The 18,762-nt window shown below is 39.1% G+C and overlaps 1 protein-coding gene across 3 annotated transcripts in view; it reads left to right on the forward strand.

Moving 5' to 3' along the window:
* Positions 1-18,762, forward strand: part of LOC126203628 (transcription termination factor 2) — a 307,259-nt gene that overhangs the window by 109,894 nt on the left and 178,603 nt on the right. For all 3 annotated transcript variants that reach the window (XM_049938002.1, XM_049938001.1, XM_049938003.1), the window contains one exon: positions 7,894-8,032. In XM_049938002.1, coding sequence (XP_049793959.1) covers positions 7,894-8,032 — 139 coding nt within the window. The remainder of the gene's footprint in view (positions 1-7,893; positions 8,033-18,762) is intronic.

An 18,762-nucleotide genomic window follows, 5' to 3' on the forward strand; every position in this document is an offset into this window, starting at 1 on the left:
CGACATGTATGGTAAAAGTAAAACCTTCAACTGCACACCTGTGTCAGCTGTGTGATGTTTATTTCTATCACCAGGTTAAAAACTTTATTTCGTGGGGGTCAGAATTGCATTGTGCTTCTGGAAACCCAGTGGGAATTGCACAACCGCATGGATGCAATAACTATTCACAGCATAATTCACAACCAACTTTCAGCGCCGATTTTTCAGGCAATGATATCGTATGCATGGTACACATCAAAATTAATTTCCAAAAAAGATATAATTTTGAATGTAAATCAAGTTTGTTTTCCACCCACTCTTCGAGAGGTACATTGTAGCTGTCGAAAGATTTCATTGATTAGGTCCTCTTGGTGCCACAAGTATATTTGTTTTGAATGTTTATATGACAAGTACCATCCACCTACTTCTTCGAAGAAAAGTGAGGACATGTAACAATGACTGGAAAAGCCATTGTAAAGTGACCAGGAGTAACAATGTAGTTTTTTACTATCCCAGAAGGTTTGATAAATTTATTTGCCTAACTCTTTACCTTTCCTCATTGATTTACTTAGCCTATTAATCCTCCTATGAGATATGGAAAAATACAAACGAGAAGAATAACTTCCTCTAGATTTCCTCAAGATTCGAACCCACACTCTTCACTTCCAAGCTAGTTACCTTGGCCATTCCACTATTGGTGCTCTCGGTGAAAAGTGTTTATCATGTGGATACATAAGCTGCAGTTGTATAAGTTTCTTTCCTCGATTTCTGGAAAAGTATGCATTTGTGAACCCCATACCTGATATTAACAATTATCTGTCAATCCCCCCAATTTTGATCGATTGCTTGTCATAACCTTTAGGGGTGATTTTTCTGAAAAACAGGAGGGTTTTGAGCCAGGATATCTTAGAGTCCTTTGTTTTAGGTTGTACACAAGTGAGCTGCCAAATTTGAGCCGAGTCGGTTGATCGTGTCTGAGGCCTTCCCTTTGTTAGATAGTGGTCTTGTGTGAATGAGTTGTGATTGTGTTAATGTGTGTTGTTCTTGTTTTCTGACAAAAGCTATGGCTGAAAATTTAGTTGTGAGAGGGTGATTGTCTTTTCTATGTGCCTGTCTGTGGCTCAGCAATCATCTTTACGGTGAGTTGCTACCTATCCTCATTATTATTGATCCTCAGAGTATTTGAACAAGTTATCTGTTGATGGACTGATCACCGTGGTCTCATTCCATCCACATGTTGTCTGTGGCTTGTGAATAGCTAGCCACACGAGTGGATTTCTGCGACGGCCAAAAACTGCAGGTCGTTTCTGCAGGTATCTGTAATGGATCAGGCTTGCCAATCGAAAGCATTCGGTTCCCATTAATGTGGTGTAATGCAATGGATTTCTGTGGTTTCTCTGTAGACTCAGGACTGCAGTGCTGCTCAGTAGGCCAGAGCCCATGGGTAATGTATTTCAGGAATTGAGACTAATTCACCACAAGTACGTCGTGCAGTGTGACGTTTTATAGACGTTTTATTTGTTCTAGTACATTTTGGCACTTCAAAAATAATTTGTATGTTAGAATGTATGGATAAGTAGAAGAATATTGTATCAGTTGCTGGTGGTTCGTACACTATGTACTCATATATTTCTCGAAAGAAGAATCACACAATACCTCTAAAATAAATATAACACAGTGGGTAATAACCGACAATAACGAACATAGTAGAACCAACATTTTATTGGCGGTCACCTACAGTGTTAGTTTATACAATTATCCCCTTCCTTATACAGTTCTTTCAAGAAGCCTACTTTTTTCTGAGGTTATTTCTGAAAACAGTCAAGGTATTTTAAATCTGTCTTGTGACTCCAAGGAAATGTGTGTTTCTGTCATCAGATGTGTTTCATTTTTTCGAAATAAAATAACACCAGTAGTCTTAATGAAACACATATACCATTTGGCTTGCTTTCTCCATCTAAAAACAGTTCATTACAAAAGACGTTGATGTTAGTACTTAAGATGTTTGCTCACATCAGGGAACACCACCTGTTTGCAAGTTTTTTTTAGATATTTCCTCATTTGCACTATCGTTTCTTGTACTGCACATGCAAAGACAGATTGTCAACTTACATCTTATCTTACCCTTAAGATTTCAGAATTTGTTAGGGAAAGATCCTAAAACTTGTCTGGGAATCAGGGAATTTCACTTGAGGAAACTTGTGGCAACCCTGATAATTTCTCAAGAGAGTTGACCTCGGTAGCATAGATTAGGCTTTCGAAATGACCCCACACACTGAAATCCATGGATTTTAAATCAGGAGATCTGGAAGAAAATGGCACAGGCCCACCTCTATCTGTCTGATGTTGACCATACGTTCAAGTTAGAGGCCGGCACACTCGTAAACGAAAATGTGCTGGAGCACCATGATGCACAAACCATATGTTCGAGTGTTGGTTCAGTGGGATATCATTATGTGCTTCTGGTAGTACAGTCCACAGAAACTAAACGTACTGCTGTCCGGTTAGTCTCTGTGGTAGGAAGTGTGGTCGTGTTATGCGATCTCCAAGCAGTCCTGCCCAGATGTTCAATGAATAATGCTGCTGGTGTCATGATACATGTGTTGCATTAGGATTGACGTCAGCCCAAATGTGGCAGTAGTGGTAGTTAAAAATAATGTCACGGGTAAATCCGACTTCACCTGTGAATGGAATACTGCTTACAAACGCGACTCAGGGTACACCGTTGTTGCATCCATTGGCAGAAATTCTCTGTACGAGGGAAGTCTGCATTGTTGAGGGCTTGCACTAGCTGGAGATGATATGGATAGAATACTTGCCAGTGTAAAAATTGCCACACACAGCTATGACTCAGGACATGCTCTTGGGTAGTAGGAATCCTCCTTGTTGAACTACTGAGACATTTGTGTATAATGCGTAACACCCCTTCCTCAACATGGGGCATTATGGATCTGGGTCAGTCTTCTCGTACACGATGTGTGAAACTCCCTGTTTCTCTAAGGTACTGATGTAACCTGCTAAATGGACACTTGTCCCACTGCCTGTGGAGAGGCAAAGCTTCTTCATACAATCATGCAGCGTCAAGGGCCCTGCAATTTGCTTCGCCATACATGAAGTGCATGTCAGGGTACTCTTCATTCGTGTAACCTCTGTCCATGGCTTCTTCATGTTTGTAATTGTTTGTGAGGCCGGTACGGCACATTGTGCGGAGGGTGGATGTGAAGCTGTTGTTCATGTATAATCAAACAGATAGTTGATACCAAGCCTAGAGATACCAGTGTAAATACCACGGTACCCAGAGGTGTGTACAGTTGGTTCCCAACTTGAATTAATGTGATACCTCAGCGACAGTTGATTTACAGTCCCTTTTTTATTGAAGCATGCTAGCTACTTATGTGCTTTTCATGTATTAATTAGTGACCATCACTTCTGAAACACCCTGTATATATTCACCAAAAAATATTTCAAATATTTAGAAATCTGCTACAGGTATTGATATATAAATGAAGAACAAAAATATGTAGAGTATTCAGCTTTCAAACATGGAACAGCTTTCAAACATGGAACAACTGTGACATTAGCCACTGAGCCACCATTTTGTCTCAGGATAGTGTGCAGTAAAACTCACATAAAATACCTCGAAAATGCCTTGCAAACTTTGACAGTCATTTTTTCAGAAATCGAATATCTACAGATAAGCCAAGACAAGTATTCTCTTATTTTGGTCCCTCCTCTACTGAGCCCATTTTCTGGGAAATCAGGTTATGGCACTTGCCATGTTCTCCTAGTGACTAAAATGCTTTTCAGAATGCATGCGGGATGACATGGAGGTCATCTGTTCAAGATACCTTATTCTATTTGAGCCCAGAATATGTTCTAAGATTATACAACAAATTGATGTTAAGGATATTGGATGGTAGTTTTGTGGGTCACTTCTACTACCCTTCTTGTAAATTTGTACTCTCTTCCAACTACTGAGCATGGTTTTTAGTTTGAGAGATTTCCTGTAGATTATTGGTAGAAACGGGACTAACTCGGCCACAAATTCGGCAGAGAATCCAATACAGATACTATTGGACCTGGAACTTCATTCAGTTTTACCTGTTTCAGTGGTTTCTCAATACCTCTGACACAAATACTTATTTCACTCATCTTTCCAATGGCGCAAGGATTAAATTGGTGCAGTTGTTGAGGGTTTTCCTTTGTTAAGGAACATTTGAAAATGAGGTTAAGCATTTCAGCTTTTGCATTCCTGCCCTAAATTTTAGTTTCTGTGCAATTAGGACATTAACTTAGATGCCACTAGCAGCCCTTACATACGGCCCACATTTCTTTGGGTTTTGTGTAGGATCATTTGACAATACTCTACTATGGTAATCACTAAAGGCTTCACATATTGATCTCTTGACAGCCAAATGCATTTGCTTCAGCACCTCTCTATCTCTATCTCACCTATTATGCAGTAGTCTCTGTTTCTTCAATAGTTTCTTTACAGTGACTGTATACCACGGAAAGTCTCCTCCATTATGAATGGTTGTACTGGGTACATGTCTGTGCAGTGCATGGTCAACAGTTCTTTTAAACTTGAGCCATAGTTCCTCTACTTGCCGTGCCCTGTGCTGAAAGTTTCAAATTCCTTTATGAGACCTGACGCTACTGCTTTTTTATCTAGAGTACTGAGCACATATATCTTTTTACTTCTTTTAGTTGTCTTTCATACTTTATTATCATTGTTACCGCAATGGTGTCGTGGTCACTGGTACCAGTTTTGATGTGGACATCATCAGAGAGGTCAGATCTACTTGTTGCCATTAGATCCAATATATTTCCATCATGTGTGGGATTGAACTATGTTCTATGTAGTTTTCAGAGAAGCCATTTAGTAATGTCTCAGAGTATGTTTTGTTACCCCACGACTAACAAAACCATAATTTTTCCAATTAGTTGTTGGATGATTAAAGTCTCCCCCAATGATTACAGTATGACTGGGGATCTCACATACAAGTGAATTGGAGGTTTTGTCTAAAGTTTTTCATTACATCATGAGATGGGTCTGGTGGGCAGTAGAAGGATCCAATTACCATTTTATGCGCACACCTGGGACTCAGTCTTGCCCAATCAATCTCGCATGCAGCTTCAGTTACCATCTCTGAGGATTTGAGTTTATTGTCTACTGCAACAAATACACAACCTCCATTTCCCAGTAGTAGCAACAGGAAAAAGTCATTTTATTTCATGGTCAGATTTGATATTTTTTTCCAAATTTGATGTTATTTTGCTAATTTTGGTGTTTTTTTTTTGTCAAGTTTGGTGCTATTTTTTGCGAAATCCATTGTAATTTTGACACCAAATTCAGGTCTTTTGCAAATATCTTAGTTACTTTAATACCCAACTTCAGCCCCCCCCCCCTCTCTCTCTCTCTCTCTCTCTCTCTCTCTCTGTGTGTGTGTGTGTGTGTGTGTGTGTGTGTGTGTGTGTGTGTGTGTGTGTCTCCCTCCCCCCTTCCTTCCCCCTTTTTAAGTATTATTTTTTTCCCAGGTTGAATGTTATTTTCCTCAAGTATTGGTAGTATATTTTTTGCTGAATTCAGTGATTCGATGTATTTTTTGCTAATTTCGATGTTACTTTTTCCTACTTTTCCATGTTGTTTTTTTCCACCATCAGTGCTTTTTTTGCTAATTTTAATATGTTTTGCTGAATTCAATTTTTTTAAGAAATTTGGTTTATTTTTTACAAATTTCAGTTTTATTTTTTGCCAGGCCAGTGTTTTTTGCCAAATTCAGTGCTGTGTGTTTTTTTTTTCACTAAATATTTTGCTATTTTTTTGCCGATTTTGGTGTTATTCTTTGGCAATCTTGGTGTTATTCTGTAGCAAATTCACTCCTGTTTTTTGGCAAATTCTGTGTAATTCTGTCCCAAATTCAGTGAGATTTCTTGCCAAATTTGCTGAGATTTTGTTGAAATTTTTAAAATTTCCTTGTTTAATTTTTTTAATGCCGGACGCGGTTATTTTCTCCAAATTTGGTCATTTTTTTTTTTTTGCCAGCTTCAATGTTATTTTGTCAAATATGTTTCTTTAGCAAATTTTACTGACTTTTTTGTGTTGCTATGTTTTTACCAATTCCACGCAGTTATACTTACTTACCACATCTTTTTATTTGTGAAAGGGACAGATTTTACTATATTTCATTAAAAAATCACTGATTTTGCTTTATTTTGTAAAAACTGCTGATTTCATGTTATTTTTTGCATTATCATTCAACTTTTCCTCCAAAATGTCACTGCCATCAGTTTCTGGTTTCAAACACCTCTTGATATCTAATATTATGTGAGGTTCACGGCATTTCAGGAGTGCTTCAAACTCTGGCACTTCGTTGTGAATTCTGTAGCAGTTAACTACTAATACTCTTGTCTGCGGGGAGAGGGATGAGTATTCTTTGGATCTTACACTTTTACTTCTGGGTCTCTTAGACTGAATTGAGAGTTACCTACCATTAAAAAAAGGAAAAGGGAAAGGAGAGCCTTGTGTGCACCCCACACTCAGATAGCTACCTGGGTAGCACCCTCTTATGTGTAGTGTACACCTGACCTATTTACAGGAACCCTACTGTTGTCAACCCTATGACGCAAGTGCGGGAATTCCCAGGCTAGCTTATCATAGAACCTTCAAAGTCTCTGGTTTAGTCCTTCCACTTCACTCAGAACAAGGCGGCCACGATTAGTCCTGGGAACAATACTGAAAATTGTGACTTGGGAATTTTGGTAGTAATTGAGGGTACAATGACAGGTATGGACTGTGTGAGCATTACCAGGGATCAGCTGCTTGCAATCATTTTTGATATGGTGATGTCTTCTCCCAGCAGGATAATCAATGTCACAAAGCCAGAATCGTTCTATAGTGGTTAGAGGAGCTTGATAAGGAACTCACACTGCTGTCTTGGTTACAAAATTTACCTGATCAGAATTCTCTGGAACGTGATTGGGATGCTACTGGGCAACCGCTCTTTGCCTCCAAGAAACATTCAGCCTGTAATTTACAGGAATTAGGTGACCTTTGCATAAACACCTGGTACTGTAGAACTCTGTATACATACCAAGGATCTGTTACACCCATATCAGGCATGTTTGCTGCTGTATTGCTTTCAAATGTGGAGCAATATGCTGTTAAGCAGGTGATAAAAATGTTTTAGCTCGTCAGTGTATATGACTGTAACCAAAGAGCTACTCGGAGTTGCACTTTGATTGATTCTCTTGTAAATTGTGGCTACTGTGTTTCCATTACAATTATAACTTTTTACAACCTGATGATGCCCAGTGTGTAGTCGATAATAACCTAATCTGCTACTGGAGTTACTGTTTGATAGCAGTACACTTTTGCAACTGCACCAACTAAAATATATTTGTGCCTGTTCATGTGGATAATCAAAATCAGCTGTGATTTACATGTTTGTATGAAGCACTTTTCATTGAAAATTATAACCTTACTGTTATTAATGCATGATAAATCAGATCAAACCTGCTTGGATACATTCTGAGGATGTATTGAATTCTATGGTTTATGATCTCCAGACTGTGACTTTGTGTTGAAGTGGTGCTAAAGTGGAACAGTGAACAGAAAGTTTGAATACCTAGTCAAACAAGGAGAATGTTGGTAACTAATAATCTCTGTATCAAACATGAACAGTTTACTTGATCTTCCCATTATATTAGGAGCTAAATGTAGTCATTTGTTGTAAATATTATTTGCTTTTCTTTACTGTTGCCAGAAAAATCTAAAAGATATTCTGTCCGATACAAACATATTATTACTGTTTGTAGATCTGTGGGTTAGTTAATGTTCTTGTTATTTTATGTGTTCAAAGAATCTAAAACAGTGACAAATTATTGGGGAAAAACCTCTTTTCTGTGTTGCAGGGGAAAATGGTGGGACGTTGGTTGTGTGTCCTGCCAGTTTGGTGAACCAGTGGGAAAGTGAAATAAAATCAAAATGCAAGAGTGATATTCTTAAAGTTGTAGTGCATCATGGATCTTCACGGGAAAAGAGTGCTAGAAGGTAAGTTAATGTGCTATGTTGTCATAGTTGACCTCAATGTATATCATCTGCAATAGTGAGAGACTGCTCCCACGTCTGCATCTGTCAAGAATATTTTCGAAGTTCTGTTTTGCCACATGATATAATCCTGTGTATAGTGCTACATCCACTATTCTTTGTCATCAATTGCAGTCAAAAGTTTTACAACTGTCAACTATATTTGTCTCTTGAAACCTTCAATAGTACAGATACACACAGACGTTCTTAACAATGTCTGTGAAGTATTGGAAAATAAAAGTAAAAAATACTTTAAAACAAGCAACAATATTACAAAAAGGAAATTTACTACTCACCTTATAGCGGAGATGCTGAGTCGCAGTCTTTGGCTCAGCATCTCCACTATATGGTGAGTAGCAACTCTCCTTTTCATAATATTGTTACATTCCATCCTCGATTTTCCATTGTTTTATTTAAAACAAATAAACATGATGGGAAAATAGTTGGATACCAGTTTGTAGTCAATTCAAACATTAATAGAAGCTAATATCTGCACTAGCTTCAGGAACTGAAGTTTCACTTGACAGACAGGAGAGGGTGAAGAGATGGATAAAATCTTAATTTACAAGCCTGAAATCTTCCTCAGCAGTACAAGTAAGATACACCAAAGAATACAGAACAAGAGGAAAAACAGTAAATAGATACTAGTAGCAGATGAGAAAAATGGTGAATTTATTAGAAGCTGAGGATACAGCCTAAAGTTAAAAATAAGGAAGAGAGACACTTGGAATAGAAGCATTAGTGATGTATGGTGATAGCTGGGGTTGTGGTAAGAAAAAAGCTAAGAAATTTGAAGAAAACATAGGAACAGCAAGTGTGGAAGGGATAACAGTTCTTCATATTGTCTTAAACTATACGTACAGCTATGGAGCTATTGGACTATTATTTGGGGGCTTACAACTTGATTTCTCATAGTGGGCAATTTACATGGACTGCCCCTGCTAATTATCCAACTGTCAGCACATCGACAAATAATGATGCTTAGATATCCACAAAATGAAAATAATTAAGAACAGAATAAGAAACTTGCTCTCTAATATTTGACCATAAAACAGCATGAAAGTCATAAGTCAATAACTATAATAACCTAACCACACAGAGAGTTTACTTCTTGTTCCTTCAGATATTCTGGGATAGTTCATTAAATTCCTATGACTTCTTACTTTCTTTTTGATTGTGGATTTGCTACATGCAAGTGGCACTACGATTCCTTAAAGACTATCTTTCCTGGTTTTCTGTGTCAGGCTGCAGTCTGACTGCCTGACCCACCAACTCTGATTGTGTGCTGGCAGCTATCACTAATCAAATGGCTGCATGCTAGTGAAACAACCCTATAGAAAAACTTGTGCCTGTGTTGTATAAGGGGCAATAAAAAAAGTTTCTGTTCAAATGCATTACCGTTCAGAATTGGTATGCCAGTTGGGCAAAATTGATGTGAGAATTGAGGTTATCATTCCACCAGCGCAACAGGTTGGAGATACCTAGTTGGTAAACACCGTGTCGGCGTGTGTGAAGAGGACCAAATGCTTGATAACTACCTGTACAGCGGGTGCTCATGGGTCCAACTCGATTTGGTGTAAGTTCTGCATTATGACATTTGTGGTATGGGGACATACGGTGTCATGAAGCACTGTAGAATGTGGTGTACTGTTCCACAACGGTTGTTTGAAAGACATGATGCCCCATACAGATTTTTCATTCTCCAATGAATGTCCACCGGCGTTTATCCTTCGGCCCTCAAGAAAAGATTGGTGGCATGGTGGTCTTGTTTGGATGAATTTGGTAATAAAATTCTCATAGTGTGGGTTTGGCCTTTGACACCTTTAGCCATGAGATTGGGGTGCCTCAAGGTGCTGCTGTCCTGAGTGTCATTATCATACTATAGCCATTAACTGTATTATAGCCTGTCTCCAAAAGCCAGGTGTCTATGGCTCCCTTTTCATCTTCAACTTTGTAATCTAATGCAGTTCTCCATGGACTAATCTCCTTGAGTGGCATCTTCAGCGATGTCTCAGTTGTCTTCACTTGTGAGCACTAACAATAGCTTTCGCTTTTCCACTGACAAGACCATTTGTATGAATTTCTGGTGGCATAATGGGTTTCCTCCACAATCTTTAAATCTTGGCCCTGTTGCTCTTGCATTCACTAAAACTACAAAATTCCTGAATCTCATGCTTGATAGAAAACGTTCTTGGTCCTCCCACGTGTCTTACCTGGCTGCCTGCTTTACCCGGTCCGTCAGTGTTCTATGTATCCTGAGTGGTGCTTTCTGGGGAGTGAATCGGTCCACTCTCCTCCATTTGTATCGATCTCTTGTCCGTTCATAACTAGACTATGGGTGTTTCGTTTATTCATCTGCATGTCCGTTCATCTTACGCAGTCATAACTCACTCCACCATTGTAGAATACTTTAGTTCACTGGCACCTTTTACAGTAGCCTAGTTGATCTCTATGCAGAAGCTTCTGAATTACCACTGTCATATCAAAATGATGATTTCAGCGGATACACATGCCATTTGTCATGCCGGGTCATCCATCCTGTGCCCTCATTTTCAATGACTCCCTTGTCCGCCAGTATGGGGCGTGCCCTTTTCTCTGTTACCTCCCAGAGCTCACTTTCAGCTACTGCTCTGGCAGCTTAACTTCAAATTCCAGATGGTTGTGAAACCTTCACCATCTTGGCTTTATGAAGCGTCCCATGTTCATGTTGTACTTCTTTCAGTTCCCAAAAAAAACTACTCTGGGTTTGATCTATCGCTGTTTCTTGATCTTCGCGTGCAACTTAGCGCTATCACCTTCATGTACACTGATGGCTCCAAGACTGATCGGGGTGTCAGGTGTGCATTGTTCATTGACACCAATCATTTTTGGTATCGGCTTTTAGAAGACTTCAATACTTACAGCAGAGCTCTTTGTCCTCAATCAGGCCACCCAGTACATCGAGTGACACAAGCTTTTTAATTGTCACATACTCCGTATCTTGAAGTGCCCTTCGAGCCTCTGTGCGCTGGACACAGTCCATCCCTTAGTGCGGCAAGTCCAAGAAAGTTTCTACTTGGTCACTGTTGAGAGAGCCGCTGTGATGTTCATGTGGGTTTCTGGTCATGCCGATCTGGTGAGAAATGAGGCTGCTGATGCTGCTGCCAAGGCTACAGTCCTTCAACCTTGTCTTTCTAGTTCGTCCATTCCTTTGTATGGTCTCTGTGTTGCTGTGTCACTTTGGCATCACCACTGGTCTTCTCTTTGGTCTCTTTGTGGGAACAACCTCCGGGAAATTAAACCTCCCCAGTGGCATGGCTGAACTCCTCTGGACCTCTCCTCTCACCATGAGGAGATCAGTTTAGCTACATTGGGTATTGGGCACTGCCTTTTTAGCCATTGTCGTTTACTAAGTGTTGATCCCCACCACTTTGTGCACCGAGCGAGGTGGCGCAGTGGTTAGCACACTGGACTCGCATTCGGGAGGACGACGGTTCAATCCTGCGTCCGGCCATCCTGATTTAGGTTTTCCGTGATTTCCCTAAATCGCTCCAGGCAAATGCCGGGATGGTTCCTTTGAAAGGGCACGGCCAACTTCCTTCCCCGTCCTTCCCTAATGCAATGAGACCGATGACCTCGCAGTTTGGTCTCTTCCTCCAAACAACCCAACCCCAACCACTTTGTGCTCGTTATTGTCAACCTTTGACGGTTCACCATTTCCTGACCAAATGCCTCCTGTTTTTTAACTGCTCTTGTTCTAGCATATGTTTGTTGTCTATGTTATTGGCCGTTTTAGCAAATGATGTGCAGGCTGACCACCGTGTTTTACTTTTTGTCCGTAGTAACAATATGGCAAAGGACATTTAATCTTTGGTTGGGGATCTCCACTGTCTCTGCGGCATATTTTGTGTATCTTTCTCCAAGAGAAAGTACTTGTTTTTAGCTGCCTTTCCTTCTGTCAATTGGGCTTAACATATAGTCACTTTTAACTTATTTTTCTTATTAGTGATGTGATGTAAGCTCTTATGACCTCAGTTGTTTTTGCGCGTACCTGAATGAAGGCAGGTACCAGCTGTCTGATCCCTCTACCTACAAGCCCTGCCCTAGTGATCCCATCTCAGAGGTCCAGCACAACCTCCAATTCATACTCAAATCCTTAGGCCCATTGCAGTGTTGTCCTTCCAAATCCATCTCCCATTCACCCCAATTACTGCCAGCACACCCACATGCTATGTGCTTCCCAAAATCCATAAACCTAACAATCCTCGATATCATTTTGGGCTAGTTACTGTGCTCTCCTTGAAAGAATCTACAGTTTTTGTCAGTTTATGCCTCCAACCAACTGCCTATATCCTCGGCTCCCAAAATTGAAGATATGAACCAATTCCTTCACTGACTCTCAACCATCTCCAGCACAGTACTCATCACTGCTGATCCCAACTCCCTATACACCAAAATCCACCATGCCAATGACCTTACTGCTCTCGAATACTACCTCTCTCAGTGCGCTTCTGACTCGAAACCCACCACCTCATTCCTTATACAGCTAATCAGTTGCATCTCTCACATAATCTTGGGATGGCTGAACTTAGGTATAACAACACAGTGCACAACTATAGCACGCTCCAGTGAATCTTGTAACGTCTTCGATCTTATCACGACATTACAGATTGGGGGGCAGTGTAGCGATGCAAGGGGCACCAGAGTTGTTATAAAAGTCTGTAAATTACTCAACGGACAGTATTTTTCAGTATAGGTATTTCGTTCATTCCAAGCAAGTGTCGATTCGTGACGTCATTGTTCAGACACGAGTTGACTGTAATCTGAATCCATTTTAGCAAATTAATAATTTCTCTCAGGTGATAAAATTTTATTGATTATGAAATGTAAGTTCTTGAAGTTTATTCAGAATCAGGAACGTTTAGTTAGTAATTACACGCCATAATTTATTTGTTTAATATAAAGGTGTTTAAAATTTTTTATGCATAAAAAAGTGTGAATTTATGTGCAGCTTTTACTGTGAGAAGAATTATCACTTGGAGTGCTAAAAGTGCGTATATCCAGTTCACTGACCTATGTGGTGAAATTTATTTTGTGATCTTGACCCGAATGGAGAGTAAATCCAGTTTCATTTAAACTTTATGTGATATAGACACATCATGTTATTACAAAAGAGTAGTCATTTAGCTCATTAGGGAAAACTGAAATCTGCGCACTCGATTTGAAATATGTTACACGCTAGTGCATGGTCGAGCTGTCCAGTAAATCACGTATAATAGTTGCAAATGCATTTGAATTTAACGCACGAATTTGGAAATTAATTTTTTGAGACAAGTGCTGATTTTGACAAAAAAATGAACGGATAGTTTATTCAGAATATCGAGGTCCAGTTTTAAGTGAGACATGTATCACCTTATTGATTATGTTGCCTAGCAACACTGTAAAGCAGCTTAATTATTTCATTAGAACAATTTGCGACATAGTAAGGCCCATTACACACACACAAAATGTTACATGAAGTTTGCTGACCGCTTGAGAGTATGAGAGTGTTTTTCTTTCCATAAATGCCAATAAACCGGCAGTTTCAAAAGTTAAATGATTAACTGTTGTGTAACTCCATTGATTGTCCTACGCTACTATGGAACTTGTTGTATTGTGTCTCTTCACAAGAGATCTCAAGAAGCTGGGATAAGCAAGAAGAAAAAAAAGATTAAAGAAGAGGCATTGGTATATATTGCGCCTCAACTTGGGGCCCGAAAAGGATATACTAACAACTTCAGGCCCAAGGCACGAACTTCGACCCATTGGAAAGGATAAGTACTCACGCCTAATGTGAGATACTCACAGGTGTGAGTAGGATAGACATAGTATAAAAGAACAGTTCTATGGTTGGTGAAAGTATATTTTGAGTTGATATTGATATTTTAACTGTGTATAAAGATATTAGAAAAAATGTACACACGAACAAGGAGAGCGTGAGATAATGCAACTCAAAGCTTGAAAGTGACAGGTGAGGGGAGTGAAAGTGGATATAATCATCATGAGGAGGTAACTAGGAACCACTTATGGACAAGCAATCATTTTCAGTAGAAAGTACCTTCTTAATTGTTCCAAGAATGACTGTACCGTGTGTTTGGGGTCTAGATTTTTTGTGTAATGTTGGAGCAGTTATCAATTTAAAAGAAGGAACATATACCTTGGACTCTGAAGGCGACGTTTTGACAGTCTCTATGATAAAGGGCGAAATAGTCCCGGATCAGTATTGCATGAAGTTAATGGTTGGCTAAATTGGTATTGATGGTAATTTAGTTGGTGATATTTTCTATATTGAATATACTGGAGAAGAAATAAGTCAAGTTACACTTCAGGAGAAGATATCCGATTACTTATCTGCAAATCAACGAAAAGATTTGTGTTGCTTGTTAAGTAATTATCTGCCCGTATTTAGCAAATGCCCTCGAATAATCAAAGGTTTTGAATACGACATTAAGACGTATCCACAGAAATCTTTTTGTCGCACTTCCTGTTCTGCTTCTTGGTCAAAGAGAGAGGCAGTCAGGAAAGAAATTAACAAAATGTTAGAGTGAGGAATTATAGAGCCCCGTCATTCTGAATATTGTAGTAGCCTGTTTTTGGTGGTCCTCAAAGCAAATGGTGGCGTCAGATTAATTCTAGATGCCAGAGAGATAAACAAGATAATCACACCGGTACAGACAAAACCTGAGAATTTGGACAAGTTAATTCATAAATTCTGTGGTGCCTGCTTCCTGACATCCTTTGATATGAGAAGTTCCTACTGGCAAACTAAAATCTCTATTGAATCTCAAAAGTATACTGCTTTTATTTTTATGGGCAGAAGTTACCAATTCACTGTTATGCCATTTGGACTAAATATTAGTGAAGGTGTATTTATATTGGCACTAGATACTGTACTTGGACTAGAATTGCTCAATAGAGTTACCTTGTATGTGGGCGACTTAGTGATCACTACCGAAACATAGGAGGACATCTTGATCTGCTTGAAAAAGTATTTGCGAAATTCTTAGAGCATAGAGTAACAGTAAATTTAATGAAATCTAGATTCGCCAGAAGTCAACTGAGGGTTCTAGGACATATCATTACGCTGGATGGTATTATGCTGTATCCTAAGAAAATGAGTACTATCAAAGTGTGTCCCTATCCTAAAATTAAAAACGAATTAAAATCTTTCATGGGATTAGCCTCATTTTTCCACTGATTTTTGCCTACATCAATTAATCAGCCAAGAATGTTTAGTACAGTTATTGCGAAAGAACATCATGTGGAAATGGAACCCTGAGTGTAGTCAAGCATTTGACGAAATCAGAGACGCTTTAGTTAATGCCCCGTTGTTACATCATCCAAAAGTTAAACAGTATTTTTGGATTGCCACTGATGGTTCTGAAACAGGACCATAAAGAATAATACAAATTCCCCATGAAGAAAGTTACATACCTTCTGACTGTAGTTCTGATGTGATAAAAGGGTATTCCACCACACAGAGATAAAGAAGTATTGTCAATGAGAAGGTGTGTACCATTTATGAAGAGAAAATGAAGGAAAAGAGAATGAGAGGAGTATTTACTAACAGGACACCGATATTAGACATGAACCACAGGATGAGCTAAAAGATGTATTATTTTGTTCATTATTTTGTATACAGGGTGGTCCATTGATAGTGACCAGGCCAAATATCTCACGAAATAAGCGTCAAACGAAAAAACTACAAAGAACGAAACTTGTCTAGCTTGAAGGGGGAAACCAGATGGCACTAAGGTTGGCCCGCTAGATGGCGCTGCCATAGGTCAAACAGATACCAACTGCATTTTTTAAAATAGGAATCCCCATTTTGTATTACATATTCGTGTAGTACGTAAATAAATATGAATGTTTTAGTTGGACCACTTTTTTCGCTTTGTGATAGATGGCGCTGTAATAGTCACAAACGTATAAGTACGTGATATCGCATAACATTCCGCCAGTGCAGACAGTATTTGCTTCATGATACATTACCCATGTTAAAATGGGCTGTTCACCAATTGCGGAAAAGGTCGATATCATGTTGATGTATGGCTATTGTGATCAAAATGCCCAACAGGCGTGTGCTATGTATGCTGCTCGGTATCCTGGATGACATCATCCAAGTTTCTGGACCATTCGCCGGATAGTTACGTTATTTAATGAAACAGGAAGTGTTCAGCCACATGTGAAACGTCAGCCACGACTTGCAACAAATGATGATGCCCAAGTAGATGTTTTAGCAGCTGTCGCGGCTAATCCGCACATCAGTAGCAGACTCATTGCGCAAGAATAGGGAATTTCAAAAATGTCGGTGTTGAGAATGCTACATCAACATGATTGCACCCGTACCATATTTCCATGCACCAGTAATTGCTTAGCGACGACTTTGTACGTCGTGTACAGGTCTGCCACTGGACACGAGAAATTACGGGACGATGACAGATTTTTTGCACATGTTCTATTTAGCGACGAAGCGTCATTCACCAACAGCGGTAACGTAAACCGTCATAATATGCACTATTGGGCAACAGAAAATCCATGATGGCTGCGACAAGTGGAACATCAGTGACCTTGGCGGATTAATGTATGGTGCAGCATTATGGGAGGAAGGCTAATTGGCACCCATTGTATTGATGACAATCAAAATGGTGCAATGTATGCCGATTCCTACGTAATGTTCCTCCGATGTTACTACAAGATGTTTCACTGCATGACAGAATGGCGATGTACTTCCAACATGATTGATGATGTCCGGCACATAGCTCGCGTGCGGTTGAAGCGGTGTAGAATAACATATTTCATGACAGGTGGATTGGTCGTTGAAGCACCTTACCATGGCCCGCATGTCCACTGGATCTGACGTCCCTAGATTTCTTTCTGTGGGGAAAGTTGAAGGATATTTGCTATGGTGATCCAGCGACAACGCCTGACAACATGCGTTAGTGCATTGTCAATGCATATGCGAACATTACCGAAGGCGAACTAATCGCTGTTGAGAGGAATGTCGTTACACGTATTGCCAATTGCATTGAGGTTGACGGACATAATGTTGAGCATTTACTGTATTAATGTGGTATTTACAGGTAATCACGCTGTAACAGCATGCATTCTCAGAAAAGTTCACAAAGGTACATATATCACAATGGAACAACGAAAATAAAATGTTCAAACGTACCTACGTTCTGTATTTTAATTTAAAAAACCTACCTGTTACTAACTGTTTGTCTAAAATTGTGTGTCATATGTTTCTGACTATTACAGCGCCATCTATCACAGAGCGAAAACAGTGGTCCAACTAAAACATTCATATCTCTTTACGTACTACATGAATATGTAATAAAAAATGGGGGTTCCTATTTAAAAAAAAAACGCAATTGATATCCGTTTGACCTATGGCAGCGCCATCTAGCGGGCCAACCATAGTGCCATCTGGTTTCCCCCTTCAAGCTAGACAAGTTTTGTTCTTTGTAGTTTTTTCGTTTGACACTAATTCGTGAGATATTTGGCCTGGTCACAATCAATGGACCACCCTGTATAGTTACGAGGATTATTTTATTTTATTATTATTAAATATAATATATCTGTTGTGGCAAACATACCACAATAATATAATTTAAGAAGATTTAAACGAAAAATGTCACAGAAAAGATAATTTCTGAAAAGAGAAAGAAGCAGTTAATAGATTGAAGAACAAGAGAAATCAAGATTAAGTGACTTCAAGTTGATTGGTTAAGTTTAAAAGAATGCTACCCCACAGGCATAAGTATTTTATGTTTATGAATTGTTGAAGGAATTTTACATGTATTAATGGTAGAGAGTAATTTCATGTATGTGTAATGGGCACTATCAAAGCTAAAGGAAATATGAGAAAGGAATGAAAAGGAAGCTGATATAACTGTCTAATCGACGTTATAATGTGGAAGACATAATAAGAAGAAAACTGGGTGTTGAAGACAATGAAAGTATAATACAAAATATACGGAAATAATTATTTGAATTTCATGATGAACCGATAACCATGAATACAAATCTCATGAAGGTACGATGTTAGGAAGATGGAAGTACTGTTGTCTAATATAAACTGAGGACAATTATGTGACAGAACAAACTTCAATATCGGATGACAATGTATATGACACACCAAAACATGCAAGTATACTCACAGTATTTATGATGAAGATGCAAATCTGCACAATAAGGGAAAATGCATAAGCAAATCTGTAGCACGCTTTTGTAACAATAAACCAGCACTTGACGGTTAATGAATGAAACCTTTTAAACACAGCAGTATATCACAATACACACGTAGATGAGAGTATTCCCAACCTGCAGTAAGCAACTTCCAGCTGTGAAACAGACAACAAATGCTGTAATCCAAATTTCAAGGAAATAATCTTTCTTAAAGAAATTATGAAACACATTCGCCGAATAACTGGAAGGATTGCGCATTCACTTCATTTTTCTGTTGACAAAACAATATCAGGTGAAGACACAACACTTGCTCAAGAGAGAATCGCAAGACACATGGTGGAGAACCAGAGATGCTGTTACTAGCTGATATGTAATTCGACCTGACACTATACGCGGCTTGTTTGAAAAGCAAGAAAGAAGAAGATCACTGAGCTGACTATAGCTGTGTATACGGCTCGGTGGAGGTCGCAGCTGTATCCATTTTC

Source organism: Schistocerca nitens, chromosome 9 (genome assembly GCF_023898315.1).
Source record: "Schistocerca nitens isolate TAMUIC-IGC-003100 chromosome 9, iqSchNite1.1, whole genome shotgun sequence".
Classification (NCBI taxonomy): Eukaryota; Metazoa; Arthropoda; class Insecta; order Orthoptera; family Acrididae; genus Schistocerca; species Schistocerca nitens.